The sequence below is a fragment of the Talpa occidentalis genome, unplaced genomic scaffold (genome assembly GCF_014898055.3).
Source record: "Talpa occidentalis isolate TD23 unplaced genomic scaffold, MPIMG_talOcc4v2.1 talOcc4.13, whole genome shotgun sequence".
Classification (NCBI taxonomy): Eukaryota; Metazoa; Chordata; class Mammalia; order Eulipotyphla; family Talpidae; genus Talpa; species Talpa occidentalis.
The window spans coordinates 2290721-2318160 of record NW_023601322.1 but is presented as its reverse complement, the minus strand read 5'-3'; the positions used below and the strand labels follow the sequence as shown (position 1 = coordinate 2318160).

Here is a 27440-nt window from a genome sequence, read left to right as displayed (position 1 = left end):
AATTTCACTTCCAATGTGTTTGAGTTATTTTCAAAGAACTCTATTGCCCATGAGTGGGCTACCTCAAGAGCACCATCGTAGCTAACCACAGAGAGCTAGAGCCAAAAGAATTCATCCCTCAGACTTCCACATTCATCAGAAAAAAGCAGGAGCCACAGAGTAATAACAAAGCAGCAGCAGCAGCCCCCATGTGGATGAGGAGAAGCCACGACCCCCCATAGCTCGTCACCAGCGGTAAATTTCTTCAAAAATTAGGTCCCAGATGTCCCCCAGTCCCTCCAAATTTGTGTTTTCACATGGCAGTGACTCGACATTTACTATCACGAGCATGTCACCAGCCACCGCCTGTGACTGAGGAATGGCAGGGCTCTAGAAGCCGTGTGACCAAGAGGGCCTGGGTGCCAGGCTGCAGCTGAGAGAGGGGACCGCGGGCTGTCCCCTGCCGGGCTTGTTTTGATGTCGATGTTGGTGTTTTTTAATCAAAGAGACAGTTTCTCTTACAGCTCCTAGTGGCGCTTTCCTCTTTCTTATCTATGTCAAGTAGAGCAATTATTTGAAATCTTTAAGATATAATTTCTGGGCTTTTCTTCACTCCCTTGAAAAAGGAAGCCCTTTGGAAACACGCACTATTGGGTCATCGGGCTAGATCTGAAGAAGCACCAGGAGGGTCCAGAGAGTCACTCCCCAAGGCGCCGCCAGCACAGCCCCAGGGTGGGCCCAAGTGTCTGCTGCTCGCCAGGCTCTGAGCGTCAACACCAGCGACAAACTGACAGGCACACGTGGTGGTGGATTTTAAAAGACAGGTATATTTTTAAAAGATCATTCTACAACAGGTAAATTATGTAGTGCTAGAACATCAAAATAAACTGATGAATACAAAGGGACACTGAGACGTGGAGGAGTAGAAAGAGCAGACGGTTGTCTGGGGCTTGTTGTTTCTAACGGAGCTGGAGGGGGGCGTGCGTCACAATTACGTTTCAGGAAAAGCACACGAACATTCTCCCTCCGGCGTCCGAGCTCTGTCCAGGCAGCCCCTGCCGCGGGCTAGTCCTCCGCCATGTAGTAGCGGTACATCAGGGCCACGGTCAGCGCGGAGACGGCGGGGATCACCCAGTTGGACCACCAGCTGCAAAGACAGTGAGGGACGGCGCTTCAGTGTCGCCGCGGGACGCCAGCCTCGCCCCGGCAACGGCCTCGGTGTGGTGAGGGAGACACAGGCCAGGCACGGCCCATGCGACCCCCCAGCCTGTGCCGCTGACGTCCACTCCCATCCACTTTCACAAGGGGCTGCTGCTCCCCGAGAGACACTGCCCGGACTTGGGGCGCAGCCCAGGGCCACAAACCCGGGGTGACTACCACAGGTTCTCACAAGTGAATGTTGTCACGGGCTTCATTCTAGTCACACTGGTGGGTTAAGACTTCACACTGGCACGAAGCGGGGAGCAGGAGGCTGGCCGGGGCTCTCGCTTTGGAGACGTGGGCAAGCTCCTGCCCAGGCCCACAGCCTCTGGAATCCCCCAGACCATGGGCTCCCCCGGAGCCACGACCTGCGGTTCAGCTCCGAAAATGGAGACCCTGCCACCTGCATGCGGACCGAGAGTGCTCAGGAACAGCAGGCCCAGCTCCCGGGACACAGCACAGGTGCCGGTTCACGAGAACGCCTACCCTCACCGTGCTTCAGTCGTCACGCACAGGATTCCTGATCTAATATAAATCAGAGACTTAGATCAAGTCAGAGACAGAGTTGGGAAACCTTCCATTTAGATGTGAACCAGTGATTTCTTAGAAAATGGAAATGGATAGGCTTTCAAAGGTGAGAGCTAAGTTGCTCCTAATATACACACACCTCCTGTCATAAAGTTTTTATCCTTTACTACTCTGTGTATATCGACCCATTCAAAGATCAAGTGCAACATAAAGACTTAAGTTAAAAAGGATTACAAGTGTCACGTTCGTCTCGGTGGGGTTTCTGGTTTCTGTTTAGAGGGAGACTGAGCAGCCTCCGTGAAGGAAGGGGGAGCACAGCAGGCGGGGGCCCCTGACAGGTGCAGTGTACTTGAACGTGTGGTTCTGAGCCTGGGTCCAAAAATTACGATGGCATTTCAACAAGCGCCGATGCAGCCAGCCCCAAATGTCCACATGACCTCAGAATAAGACCCAGAAATCTAGTCCCTAGAGTTGGGGGTTTGGGCTGCACCTGGGCGACTGGACTCGACTTGAGGGCCAACTGCGGCAAAAGGAGCCAGCCCAGGGGACACGACCCCTACATTTAAGAAATCGAAGTATGGAAGGAGAAAGGAGCTGGAACTTGGACTGGACGGAGCACAGGCCGCCGCAGGACTGCCCCGGGACGAGAGACTCTGTCCTACTCCTGCCAGAGGGGGGATGCAGCTGGAGGGTGAGACTTGGGGTCACGCTGAAGAGCCTCTACAGTCTAAGCGGACAGTATTCTGGGCCTCCAGTGGAGGTGACCTCTGGGGTGTCCCCTGAGGGGGGCCAGGTATCAGAGAGGCGCCATAGGTAAGTCCAGGTGCCTCCATCCACCAACCACTTAAAAAGAAGTGAAGACCTACCTGGTGGTAGACTCGACAGTAGTAATGAGACTTTCCTGAAACACAAGCAGAAAAGCAGAGAAGTTAAAGGGAACTGCTGAACGCTGATTCACTCGACTAAACGCCTGTCTTAAAATAAGTCACAACAGCTCTTAAATGCATACTTCACAAAAACATTCAAAGGGAAAAATACATCATAAACATCTTTTCATTAAAACCAAATTTCACCATTTTTTTCAGAAGAAAAAATTTTGAGGAGTGTCTAGATTTAAACTACTTATGACATAATCTAGTCTCCCACAAGCTAGAGAGTCTCCCACACGCAGGAGACACTGATGTATTTTAATGCAGAAACTGAAAACATGTCTCCACACAGACACAGCCTGGCCCATCGTTACCTGCAGGGAGAGCAGTTTAAGTCTTCAAATGCACAAATGAAACCTTCAATGAACATCAGCTTTTCATTCAAATCTTACATGAAGCAAAAGTACCCAAATCTTAGGATACGGCAACGAGAAAGAACAAAATAAGGACTGTCATTTATGGTGAGAGCTCTCCGGACCCTTTACTCGCCTTCTTTGACAAGACACTTCTAGAAGAGCCTGGCCTGGCCTCAGGGACCGACTCGCACTGTCACCCCCTGAGAATCACGGATTCCCCGTGAGCCGGGATCTTCCCCAACCGTAGCCCATGTTACCTTCCAGCACTTTCTGGGAGAAGTGCTTCTTATCAACACCATGAGACTGAACTAAGGACGGCTCTGGGGAAATGCCGGCTTCCCCAAACAGCTGGGTAACTAAAGCCTAATGAGTTAGGAACTTTTCGGGCTTACAAACATGTCAAAAAGCATTAAAAAAAAATCCACACCAGCAAGTGTTAGTGCCTTAAAGGAAGGGGCCACAGTACGCAAGTCACCAGCTAGCTGCGTCTGCCCCCTGCAGCCCCCGAAGCTCAAGATGAAAAAGCACTAGCAAGACACAGCGTTTGCAGGGATAGAGCTGCACTCGGCCAGGGCAGGACAGAAACTCTGGGAAAGGCAGAGACAACTCAGGAAGAGCAAGCAATGCAGCCAGGACACCTACCAACCTTGACATGTGGCCTTTAAGATTCCTGACGTGGTAGGGGAAAAAAATAAGTCATTTAAAAAGAAAACTACACATTTATTATCTTTCTAAGTAATTTGTGTAAGTTTTTAAGTGAAAAAACAGAACATTTATGATATTTTAAAACTTAGAAATTACAAAAGCTTTCATGGCCACTGCCAGATGATTTTTCTACTTTTGTATACATGAAGAAAATGAACAAGGGTTACATGAAATGTTGAAATACACAAAACTCTTATTTGGCATTTAGGAGAAAGTTCTGAAGCTGAAATAGAACATTCACTGAAATTAAAACATGACTGTCCCACTAGGAAGTTAGGCCTGAAACTGTAAAGAGGAGGCAAACAGCCCCAGACTGGTTACCCGCACACATGCATGCACTCCCCCCAGGCTGAGCGCTCGAGGAAGCGCGGCTGGCCAGGCCCCCCTCCTCCTCTGCAGCAGCGGGGCCTTGGCAGCTGCACAGCAGTTATCTTCCAAGATACTGAGCTTCACAGAAGCACAACATCCCTGAGAGCCTGTGACCTCCAGGCCTCCAGGGTGCTCAAGACCAAAGCAAGGTCAACCACCACTCGGCACTTGGATGGGAAGGAGGCGCTGTGGGGTCCACGCTGGTGTCTGTCAGCATCTGTAACGAGCAGATGCGGGGAAGGAGCACGGAGAGAGAGTCTGCCACCTGCTCACTCAGTGAGCATGAGGGATTCAGTTTCTAGTGGGAAGAGTCAGCCATTCGACTCTATAAACACAGGCAACAGGCATCAAGTCTTTGCAAACTCGACCCATCTCACGGGTAAGCCAGCCTGACTTGGTGCATCTGTGCTCTGCGCCGCCTACGCCGGTGTGCCCTGTGTGGAGTCCGGAGCCCCTGTGGGCTTCAGAGACAGCAGGGCCAAGGCTGACATGAGAGCTAGCTGTGGTCCTGCAAAGTGTAACCTTGAGCAAGATCAAAGTTTGGGATGGGATCTGAGCTTATCTTCCTCTTTGCTGGAAAGTCTCCATTCCCGCGGGATCACGTGAGACCAAGACAAAACCTTTGTCCAGTGATGTTTTGAAAACAATCCCACAGAAGGTATGGACATCACCAATGTCCTCCTCGTAAGCCAGCTCAAGGCTTGACTCTAAAAGCATCGTTTATGTGCCTTAATTTGCAATTTAACATCACTCTTTCCTTTGGGCAGATTCAGGTATCTTATTTCACAGTTTATCAGGGTATTTATCCGGCAACATTTCAAGAATTCAGACCACAGTGTACATCTATCATCCTGGAGAAGGACAGAGTTTCACAAGCAGAGCACTATCTAAGGCTACTCTTTTCTTCCAGAAAATATGGCAGCACAAGAGAGATAAATCTGGAAAAGTGATGATATCTTTTCTTTCACAATATTTGCTTACTGCCTCCAAGAAAAACAGTAAGTTCCTGTTCCGTATTCCTAGAGGTCCTCTCTCAGGGAAGCAGAGTCCTAACGTTCTAATGGCAAATAAGGTAGAAGTCTTTGACAAATCAAGCCGCTGTGGCAGGAGACAGGCTCACCCCATTGGGCATCATGGATTGGGGCACGGGTTTGGCCCACAGATCCAGGGTCACCTAGTCAGCTTTTCAAGTTCCTGTCCAGAGAGAGCAGAACAACTTGCACTCAGATTATTAACATACTGAACACCCCACAGGAAAAAAAAATATATATTTTCCCAACAGACTTTGGAGAAAAAGCAAAAATTTTATACCCCACAGAATTTCGGGGTCCAAACAAATGGCTCCAAAAAAGGCGCTAAAGTCACAGGAGCTACAGCACTCGTTTTTGTCTCCTGGAGTCCTCACATCTTAGCGATGACCTCACGCCTTTTCGAAGGGGACAGGAGAGCATGTAATGGCCATTGCTTTGTATGCAACAGCATCACACACGACTTTAATTGCGCTCTCTGGGGTGAAGAGGAAAAAGGGCGGTTGACTGCTCTGGTTTCATTGTGGAGACAGTCTCGTGAGCCACAGCTGGGGAAACGTACCCACCAGGTGGGAACGTGGGCTCTGTGGACCATGCCGTCTCGCCCTCCAACCCAATCCACAGCACAAGACACAACAGATTATGTGTTTGTGTTGAGCAAAACTTGCCCTCACAGGCCTTGAACTAGGTGCCAGCAACTATCTCGCCTGCTTGGACTTGAAGGGACTGTTGCTGCCATCAACGCTTATCTGGATTTATCTTCAAATATCAGTGAAATATCAGCTAGCAGAGGGGGGCTCTGAACCAGATGGTAAAACTAGTGTTACTTCAAGTATTTCCCTCTCCTAAGGGAATAATCCATCAGTTAATTTTTAACTTAACATTAAATTCATCCAAATGTGTTTATTTTCTGAACACCAACTATCTCCAGAGACGTGGAGATGAAGAAGACACATCTCATGTCCTCAATCAGATTTTAAGTTCTCTGAAAATAAAGCTGTGTCAAATCTTTCAGCCAGGGAAGCACAGTGAGCCCCTAAAAAAGCAGCTCTCTAAAAGGGCTCCGCTGAGAACTGTGATAAAAATCACAGTAGGGTCTGTGAGTCTTACAAGGTAACACACAAGCTTATCCCAAGGAAACGCAACAGCTGCACAGGTGAAAACATCCTGCTGAGTCAACAGGTTACAGGTTCACCCAGCCCGGAATGGCCTCAGCCAAGAGAAGGGAGAGCTTTGCCTTCCAGCCCGGCCAGAAAAAACACAGGGAAAGGCACGCGCGTCACCGAGGTGCAGGGCCGGCCACTTACCGAAGGCTTGGCTATCTTTGACCAGTCATCCTGCAACGAGAAAGAAGACACATCATGGAATGAGAAGACAGTCACAGAGAGGGCCGCTGCCAAAGCGCTTGCTTTCCTGGGAGTCTCTCTCGTCTCTACTGTTCAGAAATCAGCATTTGAAGCTGATCCAGCTGGTGTTAAACACCAAGCTTGCTCCATCTGACTCGACTGCAAAAATTAGCAGCCATCGAGTGTCGAGATTCCCAGTCTAGAGTTCCGGTGTTAGAGCAGCATCCAGGAACGAGGCGTGTACGTGGCGAAGCAGAGGAGCACTCACTGGACTCGGATAGTGACTTGAGTCCAGGGAGCAGCTGAGACCTACTTAGATCGGGCTCTTCTGTCCTGTCAAATCCCTTTGAGGGTGTGCCCGTCTGCACACGTGTGTGTGAATGTATAGGTATATGTATATGTATGTGTGTGTGTGCATGTGCACGTGCGTGCATGCATGCATGTGTGTGTGTGTGTGTGTCTAAGGGTAACTTATTTGTGTGAGACCCTCAGAGAATTTTTGCTATCTCTCAATCTACTGACCTTCTGGCAAGGCAGCCCAAGACCAACCACAGGGGAGGCAGAAATGTCACTCTCAAGGGCAGGCCTCTCTGATACCATAAAATGACTTCACTTTGTGAAATATGAAACCATGGGGGCAAATAAACTTTCCAGATGAATGAAGCCCCTCTCCAAGTACCACCTCCTACACCAAACAACATGAAACACCTCCCCACTCATAAAACTAAGGTGGATTTCCTCTCTCAGGCCTTCCTAGAGCCTGGCTTAACCTCTCCATTCCCGGTCATTCCAAGAAGCATCCGTCATAAGCAAGAAAGTCTCTGTGTGGTTTTTATTTTCCAGTGGTTTCTAAGCGTGCCCACGAGGCATAAGCCTATTTACCTGTGTTTTCTCATGTTAGAGCCCACCCCGGCGGCACTAACCTCCCCTGGTTGGCTACCGAGGTTCTGGGATGGCAGACAGGAGGCCCTGCGCTGAGGAGAGGACCACATGCCCCCTGGGGGCAGAGGACAGCGAGTGCCCACTCCCCACCCCCAATCCTGCCCGGAGAATTGCTGCTCCGTGGAAACTCAGCATGAGACACACTGCACCCAGCCATGGCCTTGGCTTAGACATTTGACACTAAGGATCAGTGAAAAACACAAGCAGGGGGTTGCAAAGAAAGTTCGGTCAATTTGCTTATGTCAAAATGGTGCTTTAAAATCCGGAGGAATTGTTTTCGCTCTACTCCTTTTTAACTTTAATAATAGACTCGTCTACACGTTTGAGCAAGATCAACCAATAACCTCAGAGAAACAAGTGAAAGCACCCAAAAAAGCACTTACTGGGTGAAGCTCCCCGATGATGAATGTCTTGGACATCTCTCTGGCGTCTGTAGAGTGCCCGACATCCTCAAAGTTTTCAGTGGCATCTCCTCCGGCTTGTTCCCTTAAGACTTCCTCCCCGCCAGGATGCTGTTCCAGAGACAGACAAACAGACAGGAAAATTGGGGCACGGCTTCTGGGCTTGCCCACCAAGCTCTCAAAATTGGTCTTTTAAGGGGCCTCCCTGGTGGCACAAGGGGCTGGACACAGGACTATGAAGATATCCACAGCCTCTGCAGCACAAATTTGATCCCCGGCCGGCCAAGGAGCTACCCACAGGGCACAGCAGACCTCTCCTGTCTCGCCCGCTGCTCCCCTCAGCAGTGTATTTCATCAGTCTGCCTGTTCTGTTCCCCACTCTGTCTCTGGTGAGTCCTCTCACCCCCCACACCTCTGGCCTGTACCCCAGTTCTTTTATAAATAAATCTTTTAAAACAAAAGTTCTTTTAAATCTTTGCCCAATGGATTTCTTCTTGAGAAGCAACATCGTCCTGCCACTCAAGTCCTTCGCAGTGACTTCTTGTGCTAACTTAGGTCACCGAGCCTGCAAGCATGCACAGCTCAAGGCCTGCTGATAGAGAGCCCCCTGCCTCTTGCAGAGCTCCGTCCTCGTGGAGGGAGGAGAGAGCAAGCCACAGACGAGATCTCTGACAGGAACAAAGGATGCTGAGGGTGGGGGTGGGCTGTGTGTGGCAAGAGCTTTAGGCAAAGAACTTTCCTGCTAGCAGCTGCTTCAACTGGTAAAACAAAAGGACAGGGTGGTCACCATGAAGGGTGCAGGAGGGCTGGCAAAAGGGGCCGGTCAGTAGATGGACGAGAAGAAGTCAGGGCGCGCCTAGGCAAGGGAAGGGATGCTCGGTCCGTCATCCCAAATGCGCGTGCAGGGGCTCCTCCGCCTGCCCTTTGGTGTTAGCGTGGGTGACTTTCACCTGCTCTTGAGCAAATCACTTACATATCGCCCAGCACCTGAACAAGGCAACCCTCCCTTGCACCGCGAGCTGTGGTCTGCCTTAACGTCTCTTGATAACGGAGGACGTCAGGGCACACAGCATCTTGGGAAGGTGGACGGTCATTCCGTTCTGAGACCTTCCTCCTCGTGCATCTCTAGTGCCAAACACGTCTGCTTCCTTTTTTCTCTCATCCCTCCACATTATAGAAAAATTGGAGAACACACAAAAAAATCAAAATCACCTAAATCACCCATAATTGTCCCTTTAGAGGGAGCTGGATACACATTTGCATGCGAGTAACCTCAAAAGGAAAATGATAACCGTTGCCTGTGCCGCCTGTTCCGTTAGATAAAAGCAGGTATAACTCACGGTGCAGGGGCGGCTGGGCCCAGGGTTATTACTACCACGTAAACCTGGAGAAGAAGGTGACCCGACAGGGCAGGGGTTAAGGTGCCAGTACATGCACTTGGCAGCGCGTAGAGCCAACGAGCATTACTCAGCATCTCACTAGATCTTTTCCAACGTCACTCGGTATCTTTCCTCACCGTGGCCTTGCAGCACGACCCAGAGCTACACCAGGTGGGCATTTGCAGCCTTATTTCAGTATCTTTTCTTGCACTTCAGCAAAGTGCAGCCAAGTCCACTAGAAGCGCGGGCAACTGATCGCCCCCTCTGGAAGCAGGCCCCAACCCCCGGCACGTCTCCAGCCGGCGGCAACGAAAGGCTCCTTTTGTTGATTCTGGAACAGTCTGTTTACTTGTGGGCCTGGAATGAGGAGGACGGAGAACCATGGGAGGCCTCGAATGATGCCTCATCCCGCCCCGCACACCGTGTCCGCTCAGACTTGGGCCCCCAGCCACGTGGGTCCTGCTGAGACACGTGGGCATGGACGTCTCCTGCAGTCCCTGCTGTCCAGCGACCACCTATCACTATCTCGCGGCAAAGTGAGGTGAAAATGAGATGAAAATGAGGTGAAAAAATACATAGACTGGCCTTTATAAAGTCAGACATTTAGACAAGCTCTAAATAGAGAATTCTGGTTTTTAAAGCACTAGCATGGAGAAAGTAAACGTTTCACTTCATAGCGATAACACGGGCGTCTTCACCTAACCAAGCGCGGGCACAAGTCAGCGTGTGTCCTGTGTTACCCCAACTCACCCGGTCACCCCGATTCACCCCATGAGGCAGAGCTCGAACCAGAACTCTAAGGAAAAGAGGAGGGAGCGAAACATCGAGGGTTTCGCTGATACTCATCTCGCCGGTCACTATTTTATTTATTCTTTTTAAAGATTCATTTTCATTTATGCAGACAAGAAGTGGGGTGCAGGCTAGAGGTACAGGGGTGAGAGGATTCACCAGAGACAGAGTGGGGAGCAGAACAGGCGGCTCCACTGAAAGACACAGAGGGGGGAGCAGCGGGGAGACAGAAGAGGTCTGCTGCGCCAAGTGGGTAGCTCCCTGGCTGGGGCTTGAACTTGTGCTACAGAGGCTGCCAATAGCTTGATAGCGCTGAGACTTACCCCTTGCACACCAGGGAGACCCCAATCACTATTTTAAAGACATAATACAGAATACACTGATGCTAAAATATTTCGCCTTAGCCTAAGATTTTAAGAACTAGTAAAAGAAAAACCCCACAAATTCTAAAAAAGTGTTTTTTGGCACAAAATAGGTCATCTTGATAGACTAAAAGACACGGGACTGGCTTGCTGTGACGCTGACTCTTTTCCATGAAACACAGGAGGATGTTGGGAGGGAGGGCGGCAGCTCCCCGTTGAGCCAGACCTGGGTCACGATGGCCTGAGACAGCGGTCTGGCCTGCACCCCTGGTCTCCCAGTAAGTTCCACTGCAGGCATGACAGCCCCGCCCACTCAGGCCCAGGGAAAGCTCCTCCTCGCGGTCAGCTCCGCCAAGACAGAAGCAGGAGCCGGGCTGGCACCACCTCAGGAATGCCCTGCCATGGTGGGGAGGGGACAATGATGTGGCCCCAGAAATGTCCAGGAAGCCAACTGCAACCTTTGGGGCGGGTTATAGAATGTGGGGTGCCCAAAGAAAGGGGAAGGCTTTAAAAAGAGAAATGATATGAGAATGGTCTGATGAGTTTCTGAAAGATTTGCAGAAAAGACCAAAGGCCTCGTCACCCAGGCAAAGTGAGAGGGGACGAAAGAGCTGAAATTCTGAAGAACTGGAGTCAAACTTTGCTGGTCCGCATCTGAAACCTGTCCTTAGGCCCTCGCTGGCCCCTCGCAACCCCGCTGTGGCGTGGTCAGCCTGGCAGAGGCCCAAGACAGAGCAGGGGAGGGAATTTGGGGTAACAGCAAGGGGCGCTCAGGACAACAGAGCTGGGGACACACGGGGGATACAGCCATTTCCCCTGGCACCGTCCTACTAATACAAAGCCCCTGTTTGCCCAGATTTCACTTTCCTGTGCATATCCTGCACTGAGCTGGCCCCAGGAGCAAGCAAGAAGGAGCAACAATTCCCGGTTCCAATTATCCCATCTCGCACCGCTCACCCTTCCCTGACTGTCATTGCTCCAACCACCCAGCGACCACAGCTCCCTATTAACTGCTAAGTCACTTAATCAGGGTATTCACTGAGCATCAGCTATGTGCCAGGTGAGCCTACTATGTACTAGGTGAGTCCTATTATGTGTCAGGCAAGCCCTACTATGTGCTAGGCAAGTCCTGCAATGTATCGGACACACAAAAGTACATGAACAAGCAAAAGTGATTTGACCTCAACAAACATGCAGTCAGCTTGAGCCCAGAGAGGGAACACGCTTGGCCTTCACAGATGTGGCTCAGGGCACTGGGGAGCCGTGGACCCACCACACAGGAGGGACGTGTGGCATCTGCAATGCAGCTGAGCATGCACCACCGGGCCAGGGAGCACGGACAGCACAGACCCTGATCCAGAGGCAGGGACCACCTAGTGAAACCTGAAGAGGCACTGCTAATTGTGTTTTATGGGTATTCTATGGTGCCCAGGATTTTTTAATTTCAGGAAAATTCTACCTTTTATTGAATAGTATAATAGAATATACTAAAAATGGATCGCTAAAAAGTGGCAAGATAGAAAGTGGCAAACTTAGATGCCACCTCTGATACACACAAGTTCAATATGTAATAAAGTCTTCATCTGAAGGCAATAAAAGTAATGAAAAATTAAATGCTGGGAGAAAAATCAAAATTGCTCCAGATTCAAATATGCAGTCTGCAGCTACTATTAATTCAGAAGCTGCTGATCACGTGAAAGTGCTCCCCAGGGCGGCTTCACGTGTGCTGGTGGTCTCTGTGACCAGTTCCAGCTCCTTAGCATCTCTACCCAAAAAATAAAAATGGGTATAAATTATATTTTTGGAATCACCTTGGTAGTTATATTCCTCTTTAATTCAAATAATTCCATAAGTGAGGCGGTCATTACGTTTCGCTGAGCCTTTGGCCTTAACTCCTAGAATCCCTATATTTTAGTAACTTTGGAAAAACAAGTTATATAATTTCAGTGTCAAAGGTCGGAGGTCTTGTTTGTGTGACAGGAAAGCCTTACTCTTCTTGTGACTTTAACCATTTCCTACACTACAAAGTCGACAGTGGGTTTCTGCATGGAAAGCAAATGCCTCCTGGATCTCTCAGCAGAGAACTTCAGCTCCCACACAGAACAGCAGTGCCCTGGGGAGCAGCCACAGCCGCCAGGCTGCTCACTGCTCTCAGGTCTTTCTCCCTGGGCCCCGCCTCTTAGACTTTCAACAGGGAAATAGCCATGTGGAATGGTGATGCTTCCCAGCCTCCCCTGCGGCTGAGGACACCAGGTGATTAAATTTGGGTTCATGGAACATAAGCAGAAGATTCAGGAGAACCTTCCCAGGGCCATCACTTTCAAGCCCTTTCTCTTCACCTCTCCCCTCATCCTGCTTCTGGAGTGGACATGAGGGTGTGGGACAGACCCCCCGGATGCGGAGAAGTGAGCTTGGACACCCCCCAAGGGCTTAACGGGACCCAGTCAGCACAGCAGACCCGGGCCGCCCAGGTCCTCGGGACGCGTGGGTTTGCTCTCTTACCAAAGCTCACTTTCCTGGTGCTCGAGGAGCCTCATTCTAACGATCATGTCCCTCAGGAAATCAAGTCAAGAAATACCACGGGTTGGGCACGTCGGGAAGCTTAAGACAAGTGAGGACAGTGGTCTTCACAGCCATAAAACATTCAGAGAAATGTTGACGGACCATCTTAATGGTTGACTAGAGGAGACATGTAGACAAGTAGGAACTTTAAGAAAATAATCCAGAGCCCTTCAGAGAGCTGACACCTGGATAAGCGAGTCAAGGCGGAAACACCCAAGCAGAGCACCAACCCCGCGCAGCTGAGCGGCCGGCTGGTAGTCTGAACACAGGAGAACATGAAGCCTCCTTTTGTGTGTCCACCGGTCTCAGGTGCCCCAGCTGACCACTGGCTCTGGGGTCTGGCTGAGAGCAGCGTCAGAACAGGTGGACTCGGCAGAACAGGGGGCGCGGCCCGATGCGGACGGGCCTCAGCCAACCACCCCCGACATGAAAAGGAAAACCAGGCAGAGAACGGAGGAACCTGCCCTTTCCCTGGCTCCCTGCTGAGCTAGGACACCTCAGCTCTTCTCCTCCTGCCCTCGGCCTGGGACTCGGCATCTGCTGGGCCCTGCGCCGTGCAGTGGGCTGCGGGCTCGGCCTGAACTACATACAGCGCTGCTTCTCCCAGCTCGCAGGGGCAAGCAGTGGGGCTGCTCGGCCCCCAAGGAGCCAGGTCCTCATCATAAATCTCTTCATGTGCGTGTGTGCGTGTGCGTGCGTGTGTGTGTGTGTCCTACTGGTTCTGCTTCTCTGGAGAACCTGAACACACCAATTATGCAGGCCCTCGGGAATGAAGGTGACATCGAAGGACATAAGGTCCGCTGTGAGTTCCGAAAGGCACAGTGAGGTGACGGGGCTGCGACCAGCCCAGCAGCATCGGCACGGGGCGGCGAGGGATGGCCGCGCCCCCCCAGAGCAGGCCAGGGGCTACCCAACGGTCTCAGGGCAGCTCCACGGGGGCCCCAGAACCCTCTCTTTCACCCCTCTCCTGTCACTAGCTCAGCCTTGACAATAAACCACACCCCACATCCTAAACGCCCTCCACCTCCTCTGCTTCTGTGAGACCCACATCAAAAGCATAAAACTGAGCTAGGGATCTGGACTCCATGGGGTAGGAAGCCCCGGTTCAGAATTTAAAAGAACCTTTTGAGACCCCCACATCCTTAGACTCACAGGTGCAGAAACCGGGCCCCAGAGCAATGCAACCCCACAGTACACAGATGGCTTCCGAGGGTCAGGGCCAGGGCAGGGGTCCTGACTACGCGCCCCCAGAACAACACACAGTCAATCATTTGTGTTTCTGAACAGGTAATGGGGTGCCTTCAAACGTTTCCTTGTGTATCTTCCTTTTGGGAATGTGGGGGGAAATGTCTCTCATTTTGAAATCCCAAGAAGTTTTGTCCTTTGCCTGACTTCCTGGGTCTCATCAACTGACACCAATGCAAAGTCCCCCCCCACCCCCCCCACACACACCCCTTATCTCAGGGCTCTATCTGGCTAAAGGTTGTCCCTACAAAAACCCACTAGGGAACACAGAGCCACACCACACTGTCACCCCATGTGTCAGGTCGAAGGTCAAAGTCTTTCCCTCTGAGGTTGCTCAACCAAGCAAAAATAAATAACAAGAGAAACCTTCCCAGCTAAGCGGGCATGTGCGGACGGACGGTCCAGCCGTGCTGGCAGCCTTTTAAACAGGATCCTCCAATCCAAACACGTGCGGCTGCCAAAAATGTGGAGGAAGCAGATTGTCCACAAACAATGACAAGGCAAAAAAAGTACTTAAAAAGATCACTTGCGATGGCGAAGCCAAAAACAAAAACAATTCAAAGGAGTTTGGAGAGCGAACAATTTACACAAGATTTAGGAGGAAAAAAAAAAAGCAAAGATGCAGAACCAAGGGCTTTCTATCGTTGCTGAATGCAGCTCTCTAAAAAAGCAAAGGGCGAGGGCCCAGACGCGGGTGGAATCCATCAAGACTCTCCTCCTCCTGCCCCCACTCCAGGCCCTGTGATGGAGGTGGCACAGGCAGGGTGCGCCAAGCAGCCGGCGCTGCCTCAGGACCACCAGGCAGTGTGTGATGACGTCTCCCTCCCCGTTTCACCCTGGAGATCATGGATGAAATGGAAAACAAGGCCAGATGCGAGACCCACCTGCTCACTCGCACAACTGCTAAGCCCCATGCCAGCCCTGTTACCAAGACGGTGACCCTGCCCTCCAGGAGTCTCTTGTGAGCAGGCTGACACGGGCACTGTCAGAGCTGAGCACAGGGCACACAGGCCAGGAGTCCAGGCCCAACGGGGGCTGCAGGCCTGAGGGGCAGGGAGTGCCCGGGGGAGGCCAGGCTGGGACTCCGCAGGGCACAGCTGGAGGACGCCAGCCAGGGGACACTGGGAACCAAGGAAACAGATCCTGAAGCCCAGACAGAGGCAGCACAGTGGCCCCTGAGCAGACCAGAAATGACTGGCTCTCACGTGGAGAGCCGGCGGTGTGCTGGCTATCTCCCCTGTTCTTGCTCTCGGCTGCAGGCGGCACTAGGAAGACGAACTAAGCATCTATCACCTCCCGCTACTCGATAAAGGCGCCAGTGCCAAGTCGCGCATGACTAAGCCATACGCCGGCCCAGGTTCCCTACTAGGCCCTTCACCTTCACCACTTGGGGCCGGCAGCCTCCCCGCACTCGGCCTGCAGGACTCTCCCTGAAGCGTGGCTGAGTCAGGCAGCGCCGGCTGGACGCTGCACGGGTGGGTGGAGGCGCACGGCTGAGCCAGAGACGGACCCTTGGAGCCGGGGCCAGGGATGCGGGAACTTGCAGCCGCGCACGCGTGGCCTCAGCTGCGAAAGGTGGGGGCCACTGAAAGGTTTTTTTATTCTTTAATCTGGAAATAGTTACAGGTCGGCATGAACCACCACAGAGCGGGGCCCTGTGTGTCCCCCGGAGCCCTGGACCAGGGGCCTCACTTACAACCACGCGCTTTGTGAAGGCAGGGACTACCTTGGGGTGACGTGACATGCTAGCCCCACCCCGGGGCACAGGGAGCTGGCCCCTTCTGGGTGTGGTTGGGGTGTCTTCCTGTCTGTGTCGGGAGTCCTGGGCACGGGTCTTGGGGCACTCACCACCTGCAGATGCACGTGCTGAGCAACGGTTGGTCGTCACAAAGGAGCCCCTGAGTGCCCTTTGATGATCTCCCTCCTCGCCTCCCTCCTGGTCACCTCACCCATCTGTCTCTGTGATCCTGACATCTCGCGAGTGTGACATCAATGGAATCAGGCCGCATGTGACGGCTGAGACTGTCTTTCATCCACTTGGCACAAAGCCCCCAAGCCCCCCCACCCAGCTGCTTCGTTCCTTGTGGTTGCTGAGTCACGGTCTACCCTACGCAGGCGCCACAGTCCAAGCTCTCACTCCCCCATGCAGGGTGCTTCAGTCGTCCCCAGCTTGGGGCTATGACAAGCAAAACTGCCCATCACATCGGGGTACAGGCTTCCGTGAGGGCCTGAGGCCCCTATTTACCCAGGACGCCCACCGAGGAGCAGGTGGCTGGGCTCCATGGTGAAGAATATGGAACATATTTAATTTTTAAAATTGGTTGTTTCTGGAGTGCCTTGCTAGTCTGCATCTCAGCAGCATCTCGCTCCTCCCAGCATTTGGGGTTACCTGTGTTTTCTGGGGTGGCCATTCTACAGGTATGTGATGCTACCGCATTGTGGTTTTCACTGCGCGTCCCCGGTGGCTAATGTTGTTGGCCATCTTGCCATGTGTTTACTTCCCGTCTACATATCTTTCGGGGTGCAGTGTCCAGAGCCTTTCACCCGTTTTCTATTTGGATAGTTTGTTTTCTTATTGTTGAGTTTAGAAAATTCTTTATATATGCTGGATAAGTCTTTTGTCAGATGTGAGACTGGCAGTTGTTTCTCCCACGTGGTGGCTTGTCATTCTCTTTACAGGTTTTTCAAAGAACAAGAGAGTTGCTTTCTATGAAGTCCGATTTATCCTAGTTTTGTTACATGATCATGTTATCTGTCATGTCTAAGAATTCTTCCCTTGTTCCAAGTCTCTTTAAAAGTGTTTGGGTTTTATATTTAGATCTGTTTTCTATTTTGGGTTAACTTTAAGGGAATGAGATGTCCAGTTACTCCAGAACCATTTGCTGAAAGGCTTTCCTTCCTCCACCAGATCGCATTTGCATTTTTGTCAAAAATCAGTTCCCAGTACTGGGTGGGTCTCCTTCCGGTCCCCAGTCCTGTGCCAGTGATGTAGGTACCTGGCTCCGTGGGGCCACGCTTTCTTGGGTACTGCAGCTCTAGCCTAAGTTTTAAATGGATGATGTAATTAGCTACGAAGGCTTCAAAGAGGGAAGCAATCATGACTGGACTTATGTTGTAAAGCGTGACTCCTGAGGCGAGCATACGCCGTCGGGAAGGGCAGGCCAGGTGAGGGGTGGCGCCTAGGCCAGGGAAACACAGGAGGGCCGGGAACACCGTCAGCATCTAGCTGCAGTCTTTTTTTTTAAATCTTAAGGCATACATTCTGTTTTGTTGGGCATTTTTTTTAAAGATTTATTTACATTCTAAAAGTTGAGCCAACAGAATGTCCTGGGGTTTTGCTGCAGGGTGTGAGAGAAAGAAAGGGCAAGTGTGGCCCCAGGGTTCCGACCTGCCTGGGTGGACTCCCCACGGCTGAGGGAGGGCAGGATGGCGCAGAGCAGGTTCATGAGGGAAGGTCAGGTCGGTTTTCAGGGGTAGCTTTGAGGTGCTGCTGGGCATGTAAGTGGGGATATAGCACGGACTGTGGAACACAAGATCCAGAGTCTAGGAGGGAGGTTCCTGTTGGCCTAGAGATAAAAGCTGAGGTGACCCCGGCACATTCAAAGTCACGACTGAATGAGATGATCAGGTGAAGGGGCACGCTGGGCCCACTGCGGCCAGGGGGAGGCAAAGAGCACAGCCGTACGGTGGAGCAAGCCAGCGCAGAACGGCAGCCTGGAAGCCAAAGCAACACGCGTGTCCAGGAGAGGGAGGTGGTCACCTACGCATGCTGCGCTCACAGGTGAGAGGAGAGAACGGACAGGTGTCACCTCAGGGGACCTCGGCAGGGCTGGTTTTGGTCAACTGCTGGGGGTCAGAAGAGCATGCAGGAGAGGGGGTGGGGCCAGCAGGCCTGCTAGCCCTTCTGGGGTGGGGGGGGTTATGCTCAGGTGAGAAGGAAAATGAGCACCTGGGGAAAGCAGAGTCAAAAGAGAGGAAGTGGGCCTCCCTGGTGGCGCAGGTGGTTGAGCGCAGCCCCGAGAAGCTGTCCGCAGCCTCTGCAGTGCCGGTTCCAACCCTGCCGGCCGCGGAGCAACCCACAGGGTGCAGCAGACCTCTCCTGCCGCCCGCTGCTCCCCTCAGCAGTGGGTTTCGTCAGTCTGCCTGTTCTGCTCCCCGCTCTGTCTCTGGTGAATCCGCTCACCCTCCCGCGCATCTGGCCCGTACCCCGGTTCTTGTATAAATAAATCAGTCTTTTTGAAAAGAGAGAGAGAGGGAGGGAAAGAGAGAGAGAGAGAGAGAGAGAGAGGGAGGGAGAGTGTGTGTGGACAGGAGAAATGACCGCATGCTGGACCTTCCGTGAGAATGAGCCAGCGGGGGCGAGGCTGAGCAGGGCCTTGTTTGTTGAAGAAAGACAAGGGATGGCGGAAGAAATGTCCCCGAGTGTGCAGAGGAAACAAAGCGCACGGGGAATGGCGGCGCAGGAGCATCCTCCCTCTCCTTCCCGCTCACACCCCCTTCTACTCCCTCACAGAGCCTCGCCCAGGGCCAGCCCTGGGCCCCACGCTCTGCGGCCATGGCAAGGCCCACTGTCACCACCAAACCCCTCTAGTTTCCGATTAGTTATCCCCTGGGACGGAATCCAGGGGTGTCTCTGGCGCACGGAGACCCTAGCACGGCGCCACACACCTCCCGTGCAGGACGGACGGGGCTGGGGAGGACACGAGACAGTAACAGAAGGTTGGCGTCTGTGCCCCCCTCAGGGAGATATGAGCACCCGCTGAGCACCCGCCAGGCACCCGCAGTGCCCACTGCAGCGAGTCAGCGGGAAGCAGCGAGCAACAAGCAAGAAAACCAGCCAGCACCCGCTGAGGTGAGAGCAGAGGTGAAACAGGAGCTGAGACAGAGCCGCCCCCTTCTGGGAACAGACCTGGAGCTGTGACCTGAGCCGGCTGATCCGCACCTCCCGCAGGCAGAGGGGGTGAGCACAAAGGTTTTTAAGGCAGAAACGAGCCTGACTCGTTTGAGTCAAGAGCCGCCCCGGACTGGGCGTGGAGGAGAGGCAGGGTTACCACCGAGACAGAGGCGGGAGGGCCGGAGCTTTCACACCAGGAGAGGGAGCGGATTTGATTCTCAGTGCAACAGGAGTTAAGCAGAAATGACAACCTGTTCCCACAGATGAAGCTTTCCTGTTTCCTTCTAGAAATTGCGTTCTTTAATGTAATAATGACTCAAACTGAAAACTCAAAGCAGCCACCAACTTGATGGAAACAGTGAAGTCCTGAAAGGCCAGATGAGGCACGTGTGCTGAGGAGAGCAGGGCCGTCTCCAAGCCCTGCCTTCCTGGGGAGAGGCAGGAGGTGGACACAGCAGAGGTGCTTCCTGAGGCTCCCGGGCAGGCGGGGCTGGCTGAGGCCTGGAGGGAGGCCATCAGAGGGCTCAAGGGCAGCCGGGATTTCCATTCAGAACAGCTGTCCTTCCCAGGCCGCTCCCTAAGAGACCTTCCCAGCAAGCCGCCTGCTCCCAGTCACCCGCCACAGGCAAACAGTCTCTCTGAAACCAAGCTGGCTGCGCAGGCCACCTAGCCTTCTGTGTCAGGAGCAGACTCTTGGGAGAGTCAACCAGGTTCTTAACTTAAAAACTATCCCGAGTTCGTTTCCGTCCCCTCGTTTCATTTGAACGTGCAGATTTTGAGAAGAGGAAATCGGTGGTGTTCACTTAGCCAAGGAAAGGGCAGGAGGGTAAGAGGCGTTAAATGTGTGGCTCACATGGTGTCAAAAATACAAGGCCGCTCACCTGACACCTACATGACGTTTTACACCAGGGGGATGTCAATAAAACATTAGCTCTCCTAAGAAACTGGAATGACTGTTTCCTCCACCTTCCGGAAGGCAACAACAGTCAATAAGATGAGAACACATGATAAGAAAAGCACATTTTTGCCCTTTTCGTGTCCCCAGATTTTCTTTTCACTCGAATTTTGCATCCACAACTTCCCTTTGCTTACTTGCTGGTTCCTACTGAGAGCCAGGGTGGAAATCTCGGAGATGCAATTGCACACACTGGCTGGTTTTTGTTTTTGTTTTTTTTCCCCTTCGAAAGCTACCCCAGTTATCTTCGCAACTTGTTAGGGCTCACGCCCTAGTCACGGAATTTGCAGAAGAACTTGCTGGGGCTGGGAATCCAGTGGCTGGATTCCAGTCCTGGCTTTGCTCCACCCCAGCTGTGTGGCTTTGCAAATTTCTGAAATTCCCATGCCACATTCTCCTTGACTTTACAAAGAGGGCCGAGGTGGGTAAATCGGGTAAAAGTGGTCAATTGGGTGTGGGCAGGTGGAAGCTAGACTTGTGGCGTGGATCACAGTGTAGTGTAAATAGATGTTGAACTACAACGCTGGACACCACAGACCTATGGGGTGATCTCAACCAAAGTTACTTCAGCAAAAAAAATCTGAAGGAGGATCCTGCTACCACTGACAGGAGAGGAGCGCTTGAAGATCCAGAGGGCACAGGCAAAGGAGGGCTCTGTGCACAAAAGGCATCCAGTGCATCAGCTACACACGCCAGTGTCCGTCCCCGCTCAGCCAGGGCCCACTGCTACCGCTTTGATTATTAGCCCTCCAGGGACTTCTCCTGGGGGAGGGAATATGAGTGATGCTTATTAACGCTTTCTGGGGAAGATGGAGAGGGGAGAGAAGACGGGATAGATTTTGTGTCCTGGCCCGCTCCTGGCACCGCTGTGCCAAGCTCAGGGCAAGCACAGGAGGCACAAAGAGAAACAAGGCCAACCCCACAGCCAAGGTCCTCACTCCAGGGCTGCAGCCAGGCTCCACCCAGGACCCCAGGCACGCAGAGGCAGTTGGTGCCACCCTCCTCCTCCCCATGCCCATCTGCCTCCAGGGCCCCCTCTGGGCAACTGCCCAGAGGCAGTTGGTGCCACCCTCCTCCTCCCCATGCCCATCTGCCTCTAGGGACCCCCAGCATCAGGGCCGGCCCACACTGTGGTCTGGATGTGAACTCAGCCCGACCCTTGCCGCTGTATGGATGCTAGAAAGGGATTTCTTGCCTTTACCCACGAGAGCGGACGGCAGCTGTCACTAACCAGGGGCCGAGGACTCACAGGACATACTGTCCAGCACGAGCTGAGCCCCCACCCCATGCAGCACGCAGTAAAAGACTCGAGCAGCCAGTGGCAAATGCACTAAGGGAGGCTCCTGGGACAGCCGTGCGGCCGGGTCCGAGGGAAAAGCCTGATGTCCAGGGCGCCAGGGCGGCTCTGGGCCACGACCGCGAGGCCCTGGTCCAGCACCCTGAGTGGTCCGTGCTGAAGCCTGTGGCTCATTTGACGATAAATAAGGTACTTTTGGCTACAGCCGCACTTTTCAGGAATTAATATGCAAAACATGTTGCCCCTTCTGGCAAAAGTACCCAAATAACTCAGGAGAGGAGGTGGGTCTTGCCCAAGCTGTCAGCCACTAAAGACAACTCAACCTGGGGAGACCCGCTGCGCCGACTCGGTGCCGTCAGCGGCCGTGGGTGACCCTGGACTGACAAGCGCGCGGCGTACACTCTGCAGAGGGAGATGGGTGAGGGGACCCTAATGTGGGGACGTGTCACCCGTGTAGCAAAGAGCAGGCCCAGGAGACAAGGTCTCCCACAGGGAAGGCGCCTCCACATACTGGGCGGGCGGGGGAAGGGCAGGGAAGACACAACACCTGGGCACCGGGACGTGTCCAGAGCGTCGGGAGAAGGTTCAGGAAGACATTCCCACCTCCAGCCTCTGGGATCTGGGGGGTTATTGTCCTCTTTGCTTTTCCACCTTGTCCAATTCCTTACAATAACCATGGATCCTTCCCCGCAAAACAGGGAAGCTGTGTATTTGAAAGTCCCAGAGAAAGATGCTCTCCCGTTACGCGGGGCGCGTGGTCCTGAAAACGGTACTTCAAATGAAAGTATTTTGAATTGTTCTCATTCTTGCTTATTGACACAATCCCCCAAGTGTGTTCTACTAAACAGACACTGGAGCTGCCACATAACAAAAAATTACTCTAACAATGATAACAAGAGAAAACTTTAACCTAATCCAAATACCGACATGCTTTTCCTAACGCTTTCACACCTGCAATTCCCCCCAAAGTTCACAAGCCTGAGGCAGGGGCAGGCAACAGAGCAGTCCCCGGGCAGGAAGGAAGAACATTTCAGACAGTCCCCTGGCTGGCAGAGGCACCTCAACCACAGGGCTAAGGTGGACGGAGTGTTCCCCAACATCGGACACTTTCCCAGCACCGACCCGTGCAGCTGGGGGGTTCAGGCTCCATTACATTAGGGAGACACCTACTGCTTGTCTTCTGTGCTTGAGAGGCCCTTAGAATAACAGGCAAGCACGTTGACTTAAGAGCACGATTTATTTTTTTTATTTACCTGAGCTGTCCAGCGTGACCTGCTTCCCTTCTTTGTTTAGAACTTTCACCCACCTTAAAGCTAAACAAAAACCAAAAACTAACAATCTCAGTGGGGCTTTTTGTTGTGTGACTGTTTCAAAACAAAGTAGCCTCCCAAGTACTCTTGGAAACTCTTCTCAAAAGTAGTAAAAAGTTTCTGAGGAAACAAAAGTTATGTAGCAATAAATAAGAGAGGCGTTGCCAGAGGCTCACATTCCTCGGGGTCCAGCCAGAGGTGGTTCTGTCACCTGTTCACCCAAGACACCTGAGCCTCTTTCCCCACTTAGGATCTCTATCTCCCTCCTTATTTTCTAAGTTTTATTTTCTAAACTATATAATGTGTTAAATAATAATTAATAGTCTTCCTACTTTATGTGCATGAAAACCATATTTGGCAACCACAGCTTCTAAGAGTAGGGAGTTCCAAGTATGAGCAAAGTTACTTAAAAAAAAAATAAAGGCAAAGACATGTAGGATTTTAGCCCCTTTAAGGGTAAAGATATAAATTCTTTGTAGTTTTTTCAGAACTAAGGACACGGAACTTCAGGCACCCACAGTCTCTTCCCGAACCCAGGAGGCAGGGGTCTGAAGTCCCGCAGCCTCAGAGCCCTGGTCTCAGCAACATGGCAGCCACGGGCCATGGAAAACCACATGAAACAATTAAGGAAGCCCCCAGCACCGAGGCTGCTATAAACACACCACCTAAGACTCCCAAGCCAGCGAGCCCAGAGCGGTGGCGTGGCCAGGGAGATGCTGAAGACCACCCCAGATGCCGTGGCACCCAGAGCCCCAGATTCCAGGGTCCCAAGAAATGACTTAGGGAGAAGTTTCCTTTCTGATCATGAGTGCGGAGGGTGAGGACAACTTGGCACAATGGCATTCTGCTCTACGACACTTGCAGGAGGATTGCTATTCACTAAACTTCCACTGATTATAGTGCAAACCAGCTAACAAGCTGTCACTAACTATATGACCCTTCTCTCAAACACGGAAAAACGCTACTGCCCAATCACAGACTGGGAAAGCAATTCTTTTTCTTCCTGACCCCAAATGTCTACTTTTCATTTCAAATAACTCCTGCAAAGGTCTAGAATCATCAGTTCTGCTAACAACACCATCAGACATGGCAAGACTCATCTATAAATTCAAAAGCTGGAATTCAGGAGGGGAAAACAAAACAAACTAGAACAAACTATGTAAGCAACAAAGCTCATAATCGTGTAGGTCAGTGTCAGCCTGTAACCAAACACCTCTTGCTATTTAGATAGCTGCCTTCCCTCTCGGGTGATTCCCTCCCAGACAACAAAACAGCTTTTTAAGGCCACTATTCCAAGACCCGGAGTGAGTTGCACAACTTCGAAACCTCACCTGTGTTCTTGGCTGGAAGGCGATCACTCTTATAACATTCTCCTGTTTCAACATCACCTGCCAGATTTACAGCTTTACCTCACAGGCGCCCTCAGCGTTCGCTGCGCCCGACCCGGGCCTGCTCTCAGCGAATGTGTTTAACCTGCATTATTTTAATTCTTGCACCAGCCTGGTGGGGAAGACACTATTATTCTCCCGTTGTACCTTAACAGGCACAGAGCACATGCAGCCCCCTGGACCCCTTCCGCCATCATGCTGGGTATCTCCCCGACACGCATGCACACATGCACGTGGATCTGCGCTATTCTGAGAGCGCCCTGGGGCCTCGCCGTCCGTGCGGTCGAGGGATCCCTACCGCATGGAGAGCCGCATAGATGCAGATTTCGCTTTAGAGGCAACACGAGGACGTCTGTCACAGCCACCCCTAGGTAAACCACGGGGAGCAGAAAACTGTTCCATTAACACGCAAAGGCTGCGTGGATTTCCGGAGCTTTGACATGATGGAAGAAGGGGAGATACGGGGCCAGGGGGAGGGAGGCAGCCCTCCTGGGGCCCTTTCTCTGTCATCAGTAAGTGAGGCGAGCAGCACTGGCCTAATAAAATCATGGGAACAGGAGGGGTCTAGGGAGATTCTGGCAGAACATCCTGCCGAGAATCTCAGCACGAGACTTGCATGTCAGGTGCAGGAGGTGGCCTGCACTGGGAGGGGAATGTCTGAGGTGTGTAGACTCCCACACGCCCCAAGCGTGTGCTGGGGGCTAGAAGCCAAAGCCGACTGGACATATTAAGCAGAGATGGTTCACGGGATACAAACAGTAGCAGCAAATGCAAAACACGTCTCAAAAAAGCAGAATGGGATGTGGTGGGAAGGCTGACGGTCAGGCTGGCCGGGGCAAAGGTCCCTCCTTACTGCAGGCTGTCATCCTCCAGTTGATCCAGTTTCAAAGGTCAGCCACCTCCACCTGAATCAACTAACTCCCTGTCTGAATCCGAGCTCTCAGCAGTTTCTCCTTCCCACCAGCCACTGCACCCAGGAGAGGCCGCTCTGGCCTACAGCAGGGACTTCTGGGTCATTATTCCTGTTCCCCAAATTGTTTTCTGTCATTCCAGTTTGCTCCAATGGAAGCTGATGAAATCAATTAAGATCTCTCTTCCTCTCCAGGACCACAGTCTGAGACAAGAGCTCAGCAAACACGGAATCCTGGGTCACCTGGTCAAAAGGCAGGAAGTGAACCCCCAAGAGCAGTGGTGTACCCCTAGGGCTCCAGGGAGTTTGTATAGGGGGCATTTTACCCAATACCAAGTACAGAGGAATAGCTGGAAACAGGTTTTTTATTTCTTGCCATCAACAGCGGTTTTAGGTGAGCTCTCTATGAGCATTAGTTCAAATATATGAATAATAAATGCATGTCATTAGTTCAAATATATGAATAATAAATGCATGTCATCTCATCTGACCACAGACCACAGAGGCATTCCTCCCAAGCTACTTTTAAAAAGAAAAGTGTTGGAAAACCAGTGGGAGAATACAGGCGTGTGCTGGCAGCTAACTCACCCGCTCACATTTATTTCCATGTTGCCAGCTTACTCAGAAAACAGTGCGGTCCCCCTTCTTCCTGCCTCATAGAAATGAGACTGGGTTGGGGGGGGGATTACTCCCAGGTGCACGAGAGGGGCGCCCCATAAAAGTAAACGGTTTAAGTAAACCTTAAGTCTTCTTCTCCTTATTCTTCCCTTCTGAAAAGTGACCCGTAAAGCCATGCGCAATACAGGTGAGGCCAGTAACACCCCACTGGGAGGAACTTTGTCCCCAGGGACATTTGACAAGATTTGGAGACATCTGGTTGTCACAACTGGGGGAGGGGTGCTGCTGGCACCTGGGGGGAGCCCAGGGAGGGCACCACAAGTGGAGACCTGGCAGCCACAGAGCTGATGCTGGGCTGCGGCCTGTTGAAGAGGCCAGGCCGGAGTCCTGGCCCTCAGCACAGGCCAGGGCAGCCACATCTGATCCCAGCTCCAAGCCACTCCAATCTGGACACAGTCTTCTGGCCGCCACCAAAATGACAATTTAATAGCGAAATATCTTACTGGTAAACAACCCCAACTTTTTTTTTTTTTGAAGTTTTTTAATTAAAAAAAAAAAAGTTCTGTGCAAAACAAAAGTCCCTTGATGTAAGCTGGGGTGGACCAGTTAAGACCAGGCCTCTATTTTCCTTTTCCCCTCAAACTATGTAAATAATTCCCATCACTAAATGTTCTCAGTTACTGTCTGGGAGAAAGAAGGAGGATAAGTTAAATTTATGATTCAAGCTCCCCACTGTGATAAAACACATTCAGGGGTAGCAAAAATAAAGGTGGGGGGGGGCCTTAGAGTTTGCTGCGAAAATTAAGACCTCCTGTAAAGAATTCCACCAAAGGACTATTTCCCTTAAGTTAAGCAAAGTTATTTGACAATTTCCAAAGTTGCTTAAGGATCAAATTTCCCTGGGAGAGTTTTTAGTCCTCAGTCTCTCAGTCCTTCCTGCTTCATCAAGACGCCACACCAGTCCCAGGAGTGTGGCATCGCCTCGGGGATTAAGTCTTGGATGGAGTTAAGGAGCTCCTCCTAGGTGACAAGCAGGTGGGTCTGTGGGGGCAGGTGGACCCGTAGGAGCCCTGGAGAGAGCAGGTGCTGACCCCCACCCCCACCTTCAAACTGGGCGCCCCCGCTGGCGGGAGGCACAGCTCTGGATGGTCTCCGACTGGCTCCGATCAGGCGTCCGCTCCAGCAGTAACAGAAGTGGGGCGACCCCTGGCCCCCTGTCCTGTCCAAGATGCGGACCCCATTCTGCGGAAACTCAAAGATGAAAGGGATCGTCGAAATCCCTCCTAGCTGCGCCTTCTCCCGGGAAGACACCTCCAGGGGCGATGTGGTTCCCCTCCGAGTGCTAGGGGGTGTTCGACGTGCCCCACAGGGTCTCGGCGCCCCTGACCTACCTGGGCGCGCCTCGGGCTGCTGCAATGGCTCCCCGACACGCCTCGAGGCGCTCCCCGGTGTGCACACAGGGGTGAGCAGACGCAGGTGAGACTCGGGGTTATTCCCAGGTGCGCGCAAAGGGGTGAGCAGGCTCGGGTGAGAGACTCGGGGTTGCTCCCAGGTGCACACCGGGGGGTGAGCAGGTCAGGTGAGACTGGACGCTCTCAGGTGTGCACGCAGGGGGTGAGCAGACTCGGCTGAGACTGGGGGCCCCCAGGTGCGTCAGCAGCAAGGCGGGCGCTGGCCGCGCTGGGGACAGGCCGCGCCAGGCGCCCCGAGCCCGCTCTCCGTCGCGCCTCGCCAACTCACCTCTTCCAAGAATTTGGTGAGATCGTACACCTTGTGGTGCAGGATGAGCCAGGTGCTCTTGCTGTGGTTGTGCTTCTGGATCTCCTCCAGGCGGTAGTACTTGACGGCCTTGTCCGACTTCTCGGCCATTTCGGAAGGCGGCGAGCCTCAGGCCCTGCAGCGAGCAGCCGAGCCGGGCGGAGCGGAGCGCGGTCTCCGCGGGCCGCCC

General features: G+C 52.4%; 1 protein-coding gene across 1 annotated transcript; it reads right to left on the bottom strand.

The window, feature by feature from the left end:
- Nucleotides 1-757: 757 nt before the first annotated feature.
- On the bottom strand, nucleotides 758-27440 carry LOC119242971 (cytochrome b5). The gene is made up of 5 exons (XM_037508403.2): nucleotides 27233-27440; nucleotides 7766-7894; nucleotides 6402-6431; nucleotides 2574-2608; nucleotides 758-1126 (listed from the first exon to the last, which is right to left on the bottom strand). The coding sequence occupies exons 1-5, from the start codon at nucleotides 27359-27361 to the stop codon at nucleotides 1045-1047; spliced, it is 405 nt and encodes a 134-aa protein (XP_037364300.1). The 5' UTR covers nucleotides 27362-27440; the 3' UTR covers nucleotides 758-1044.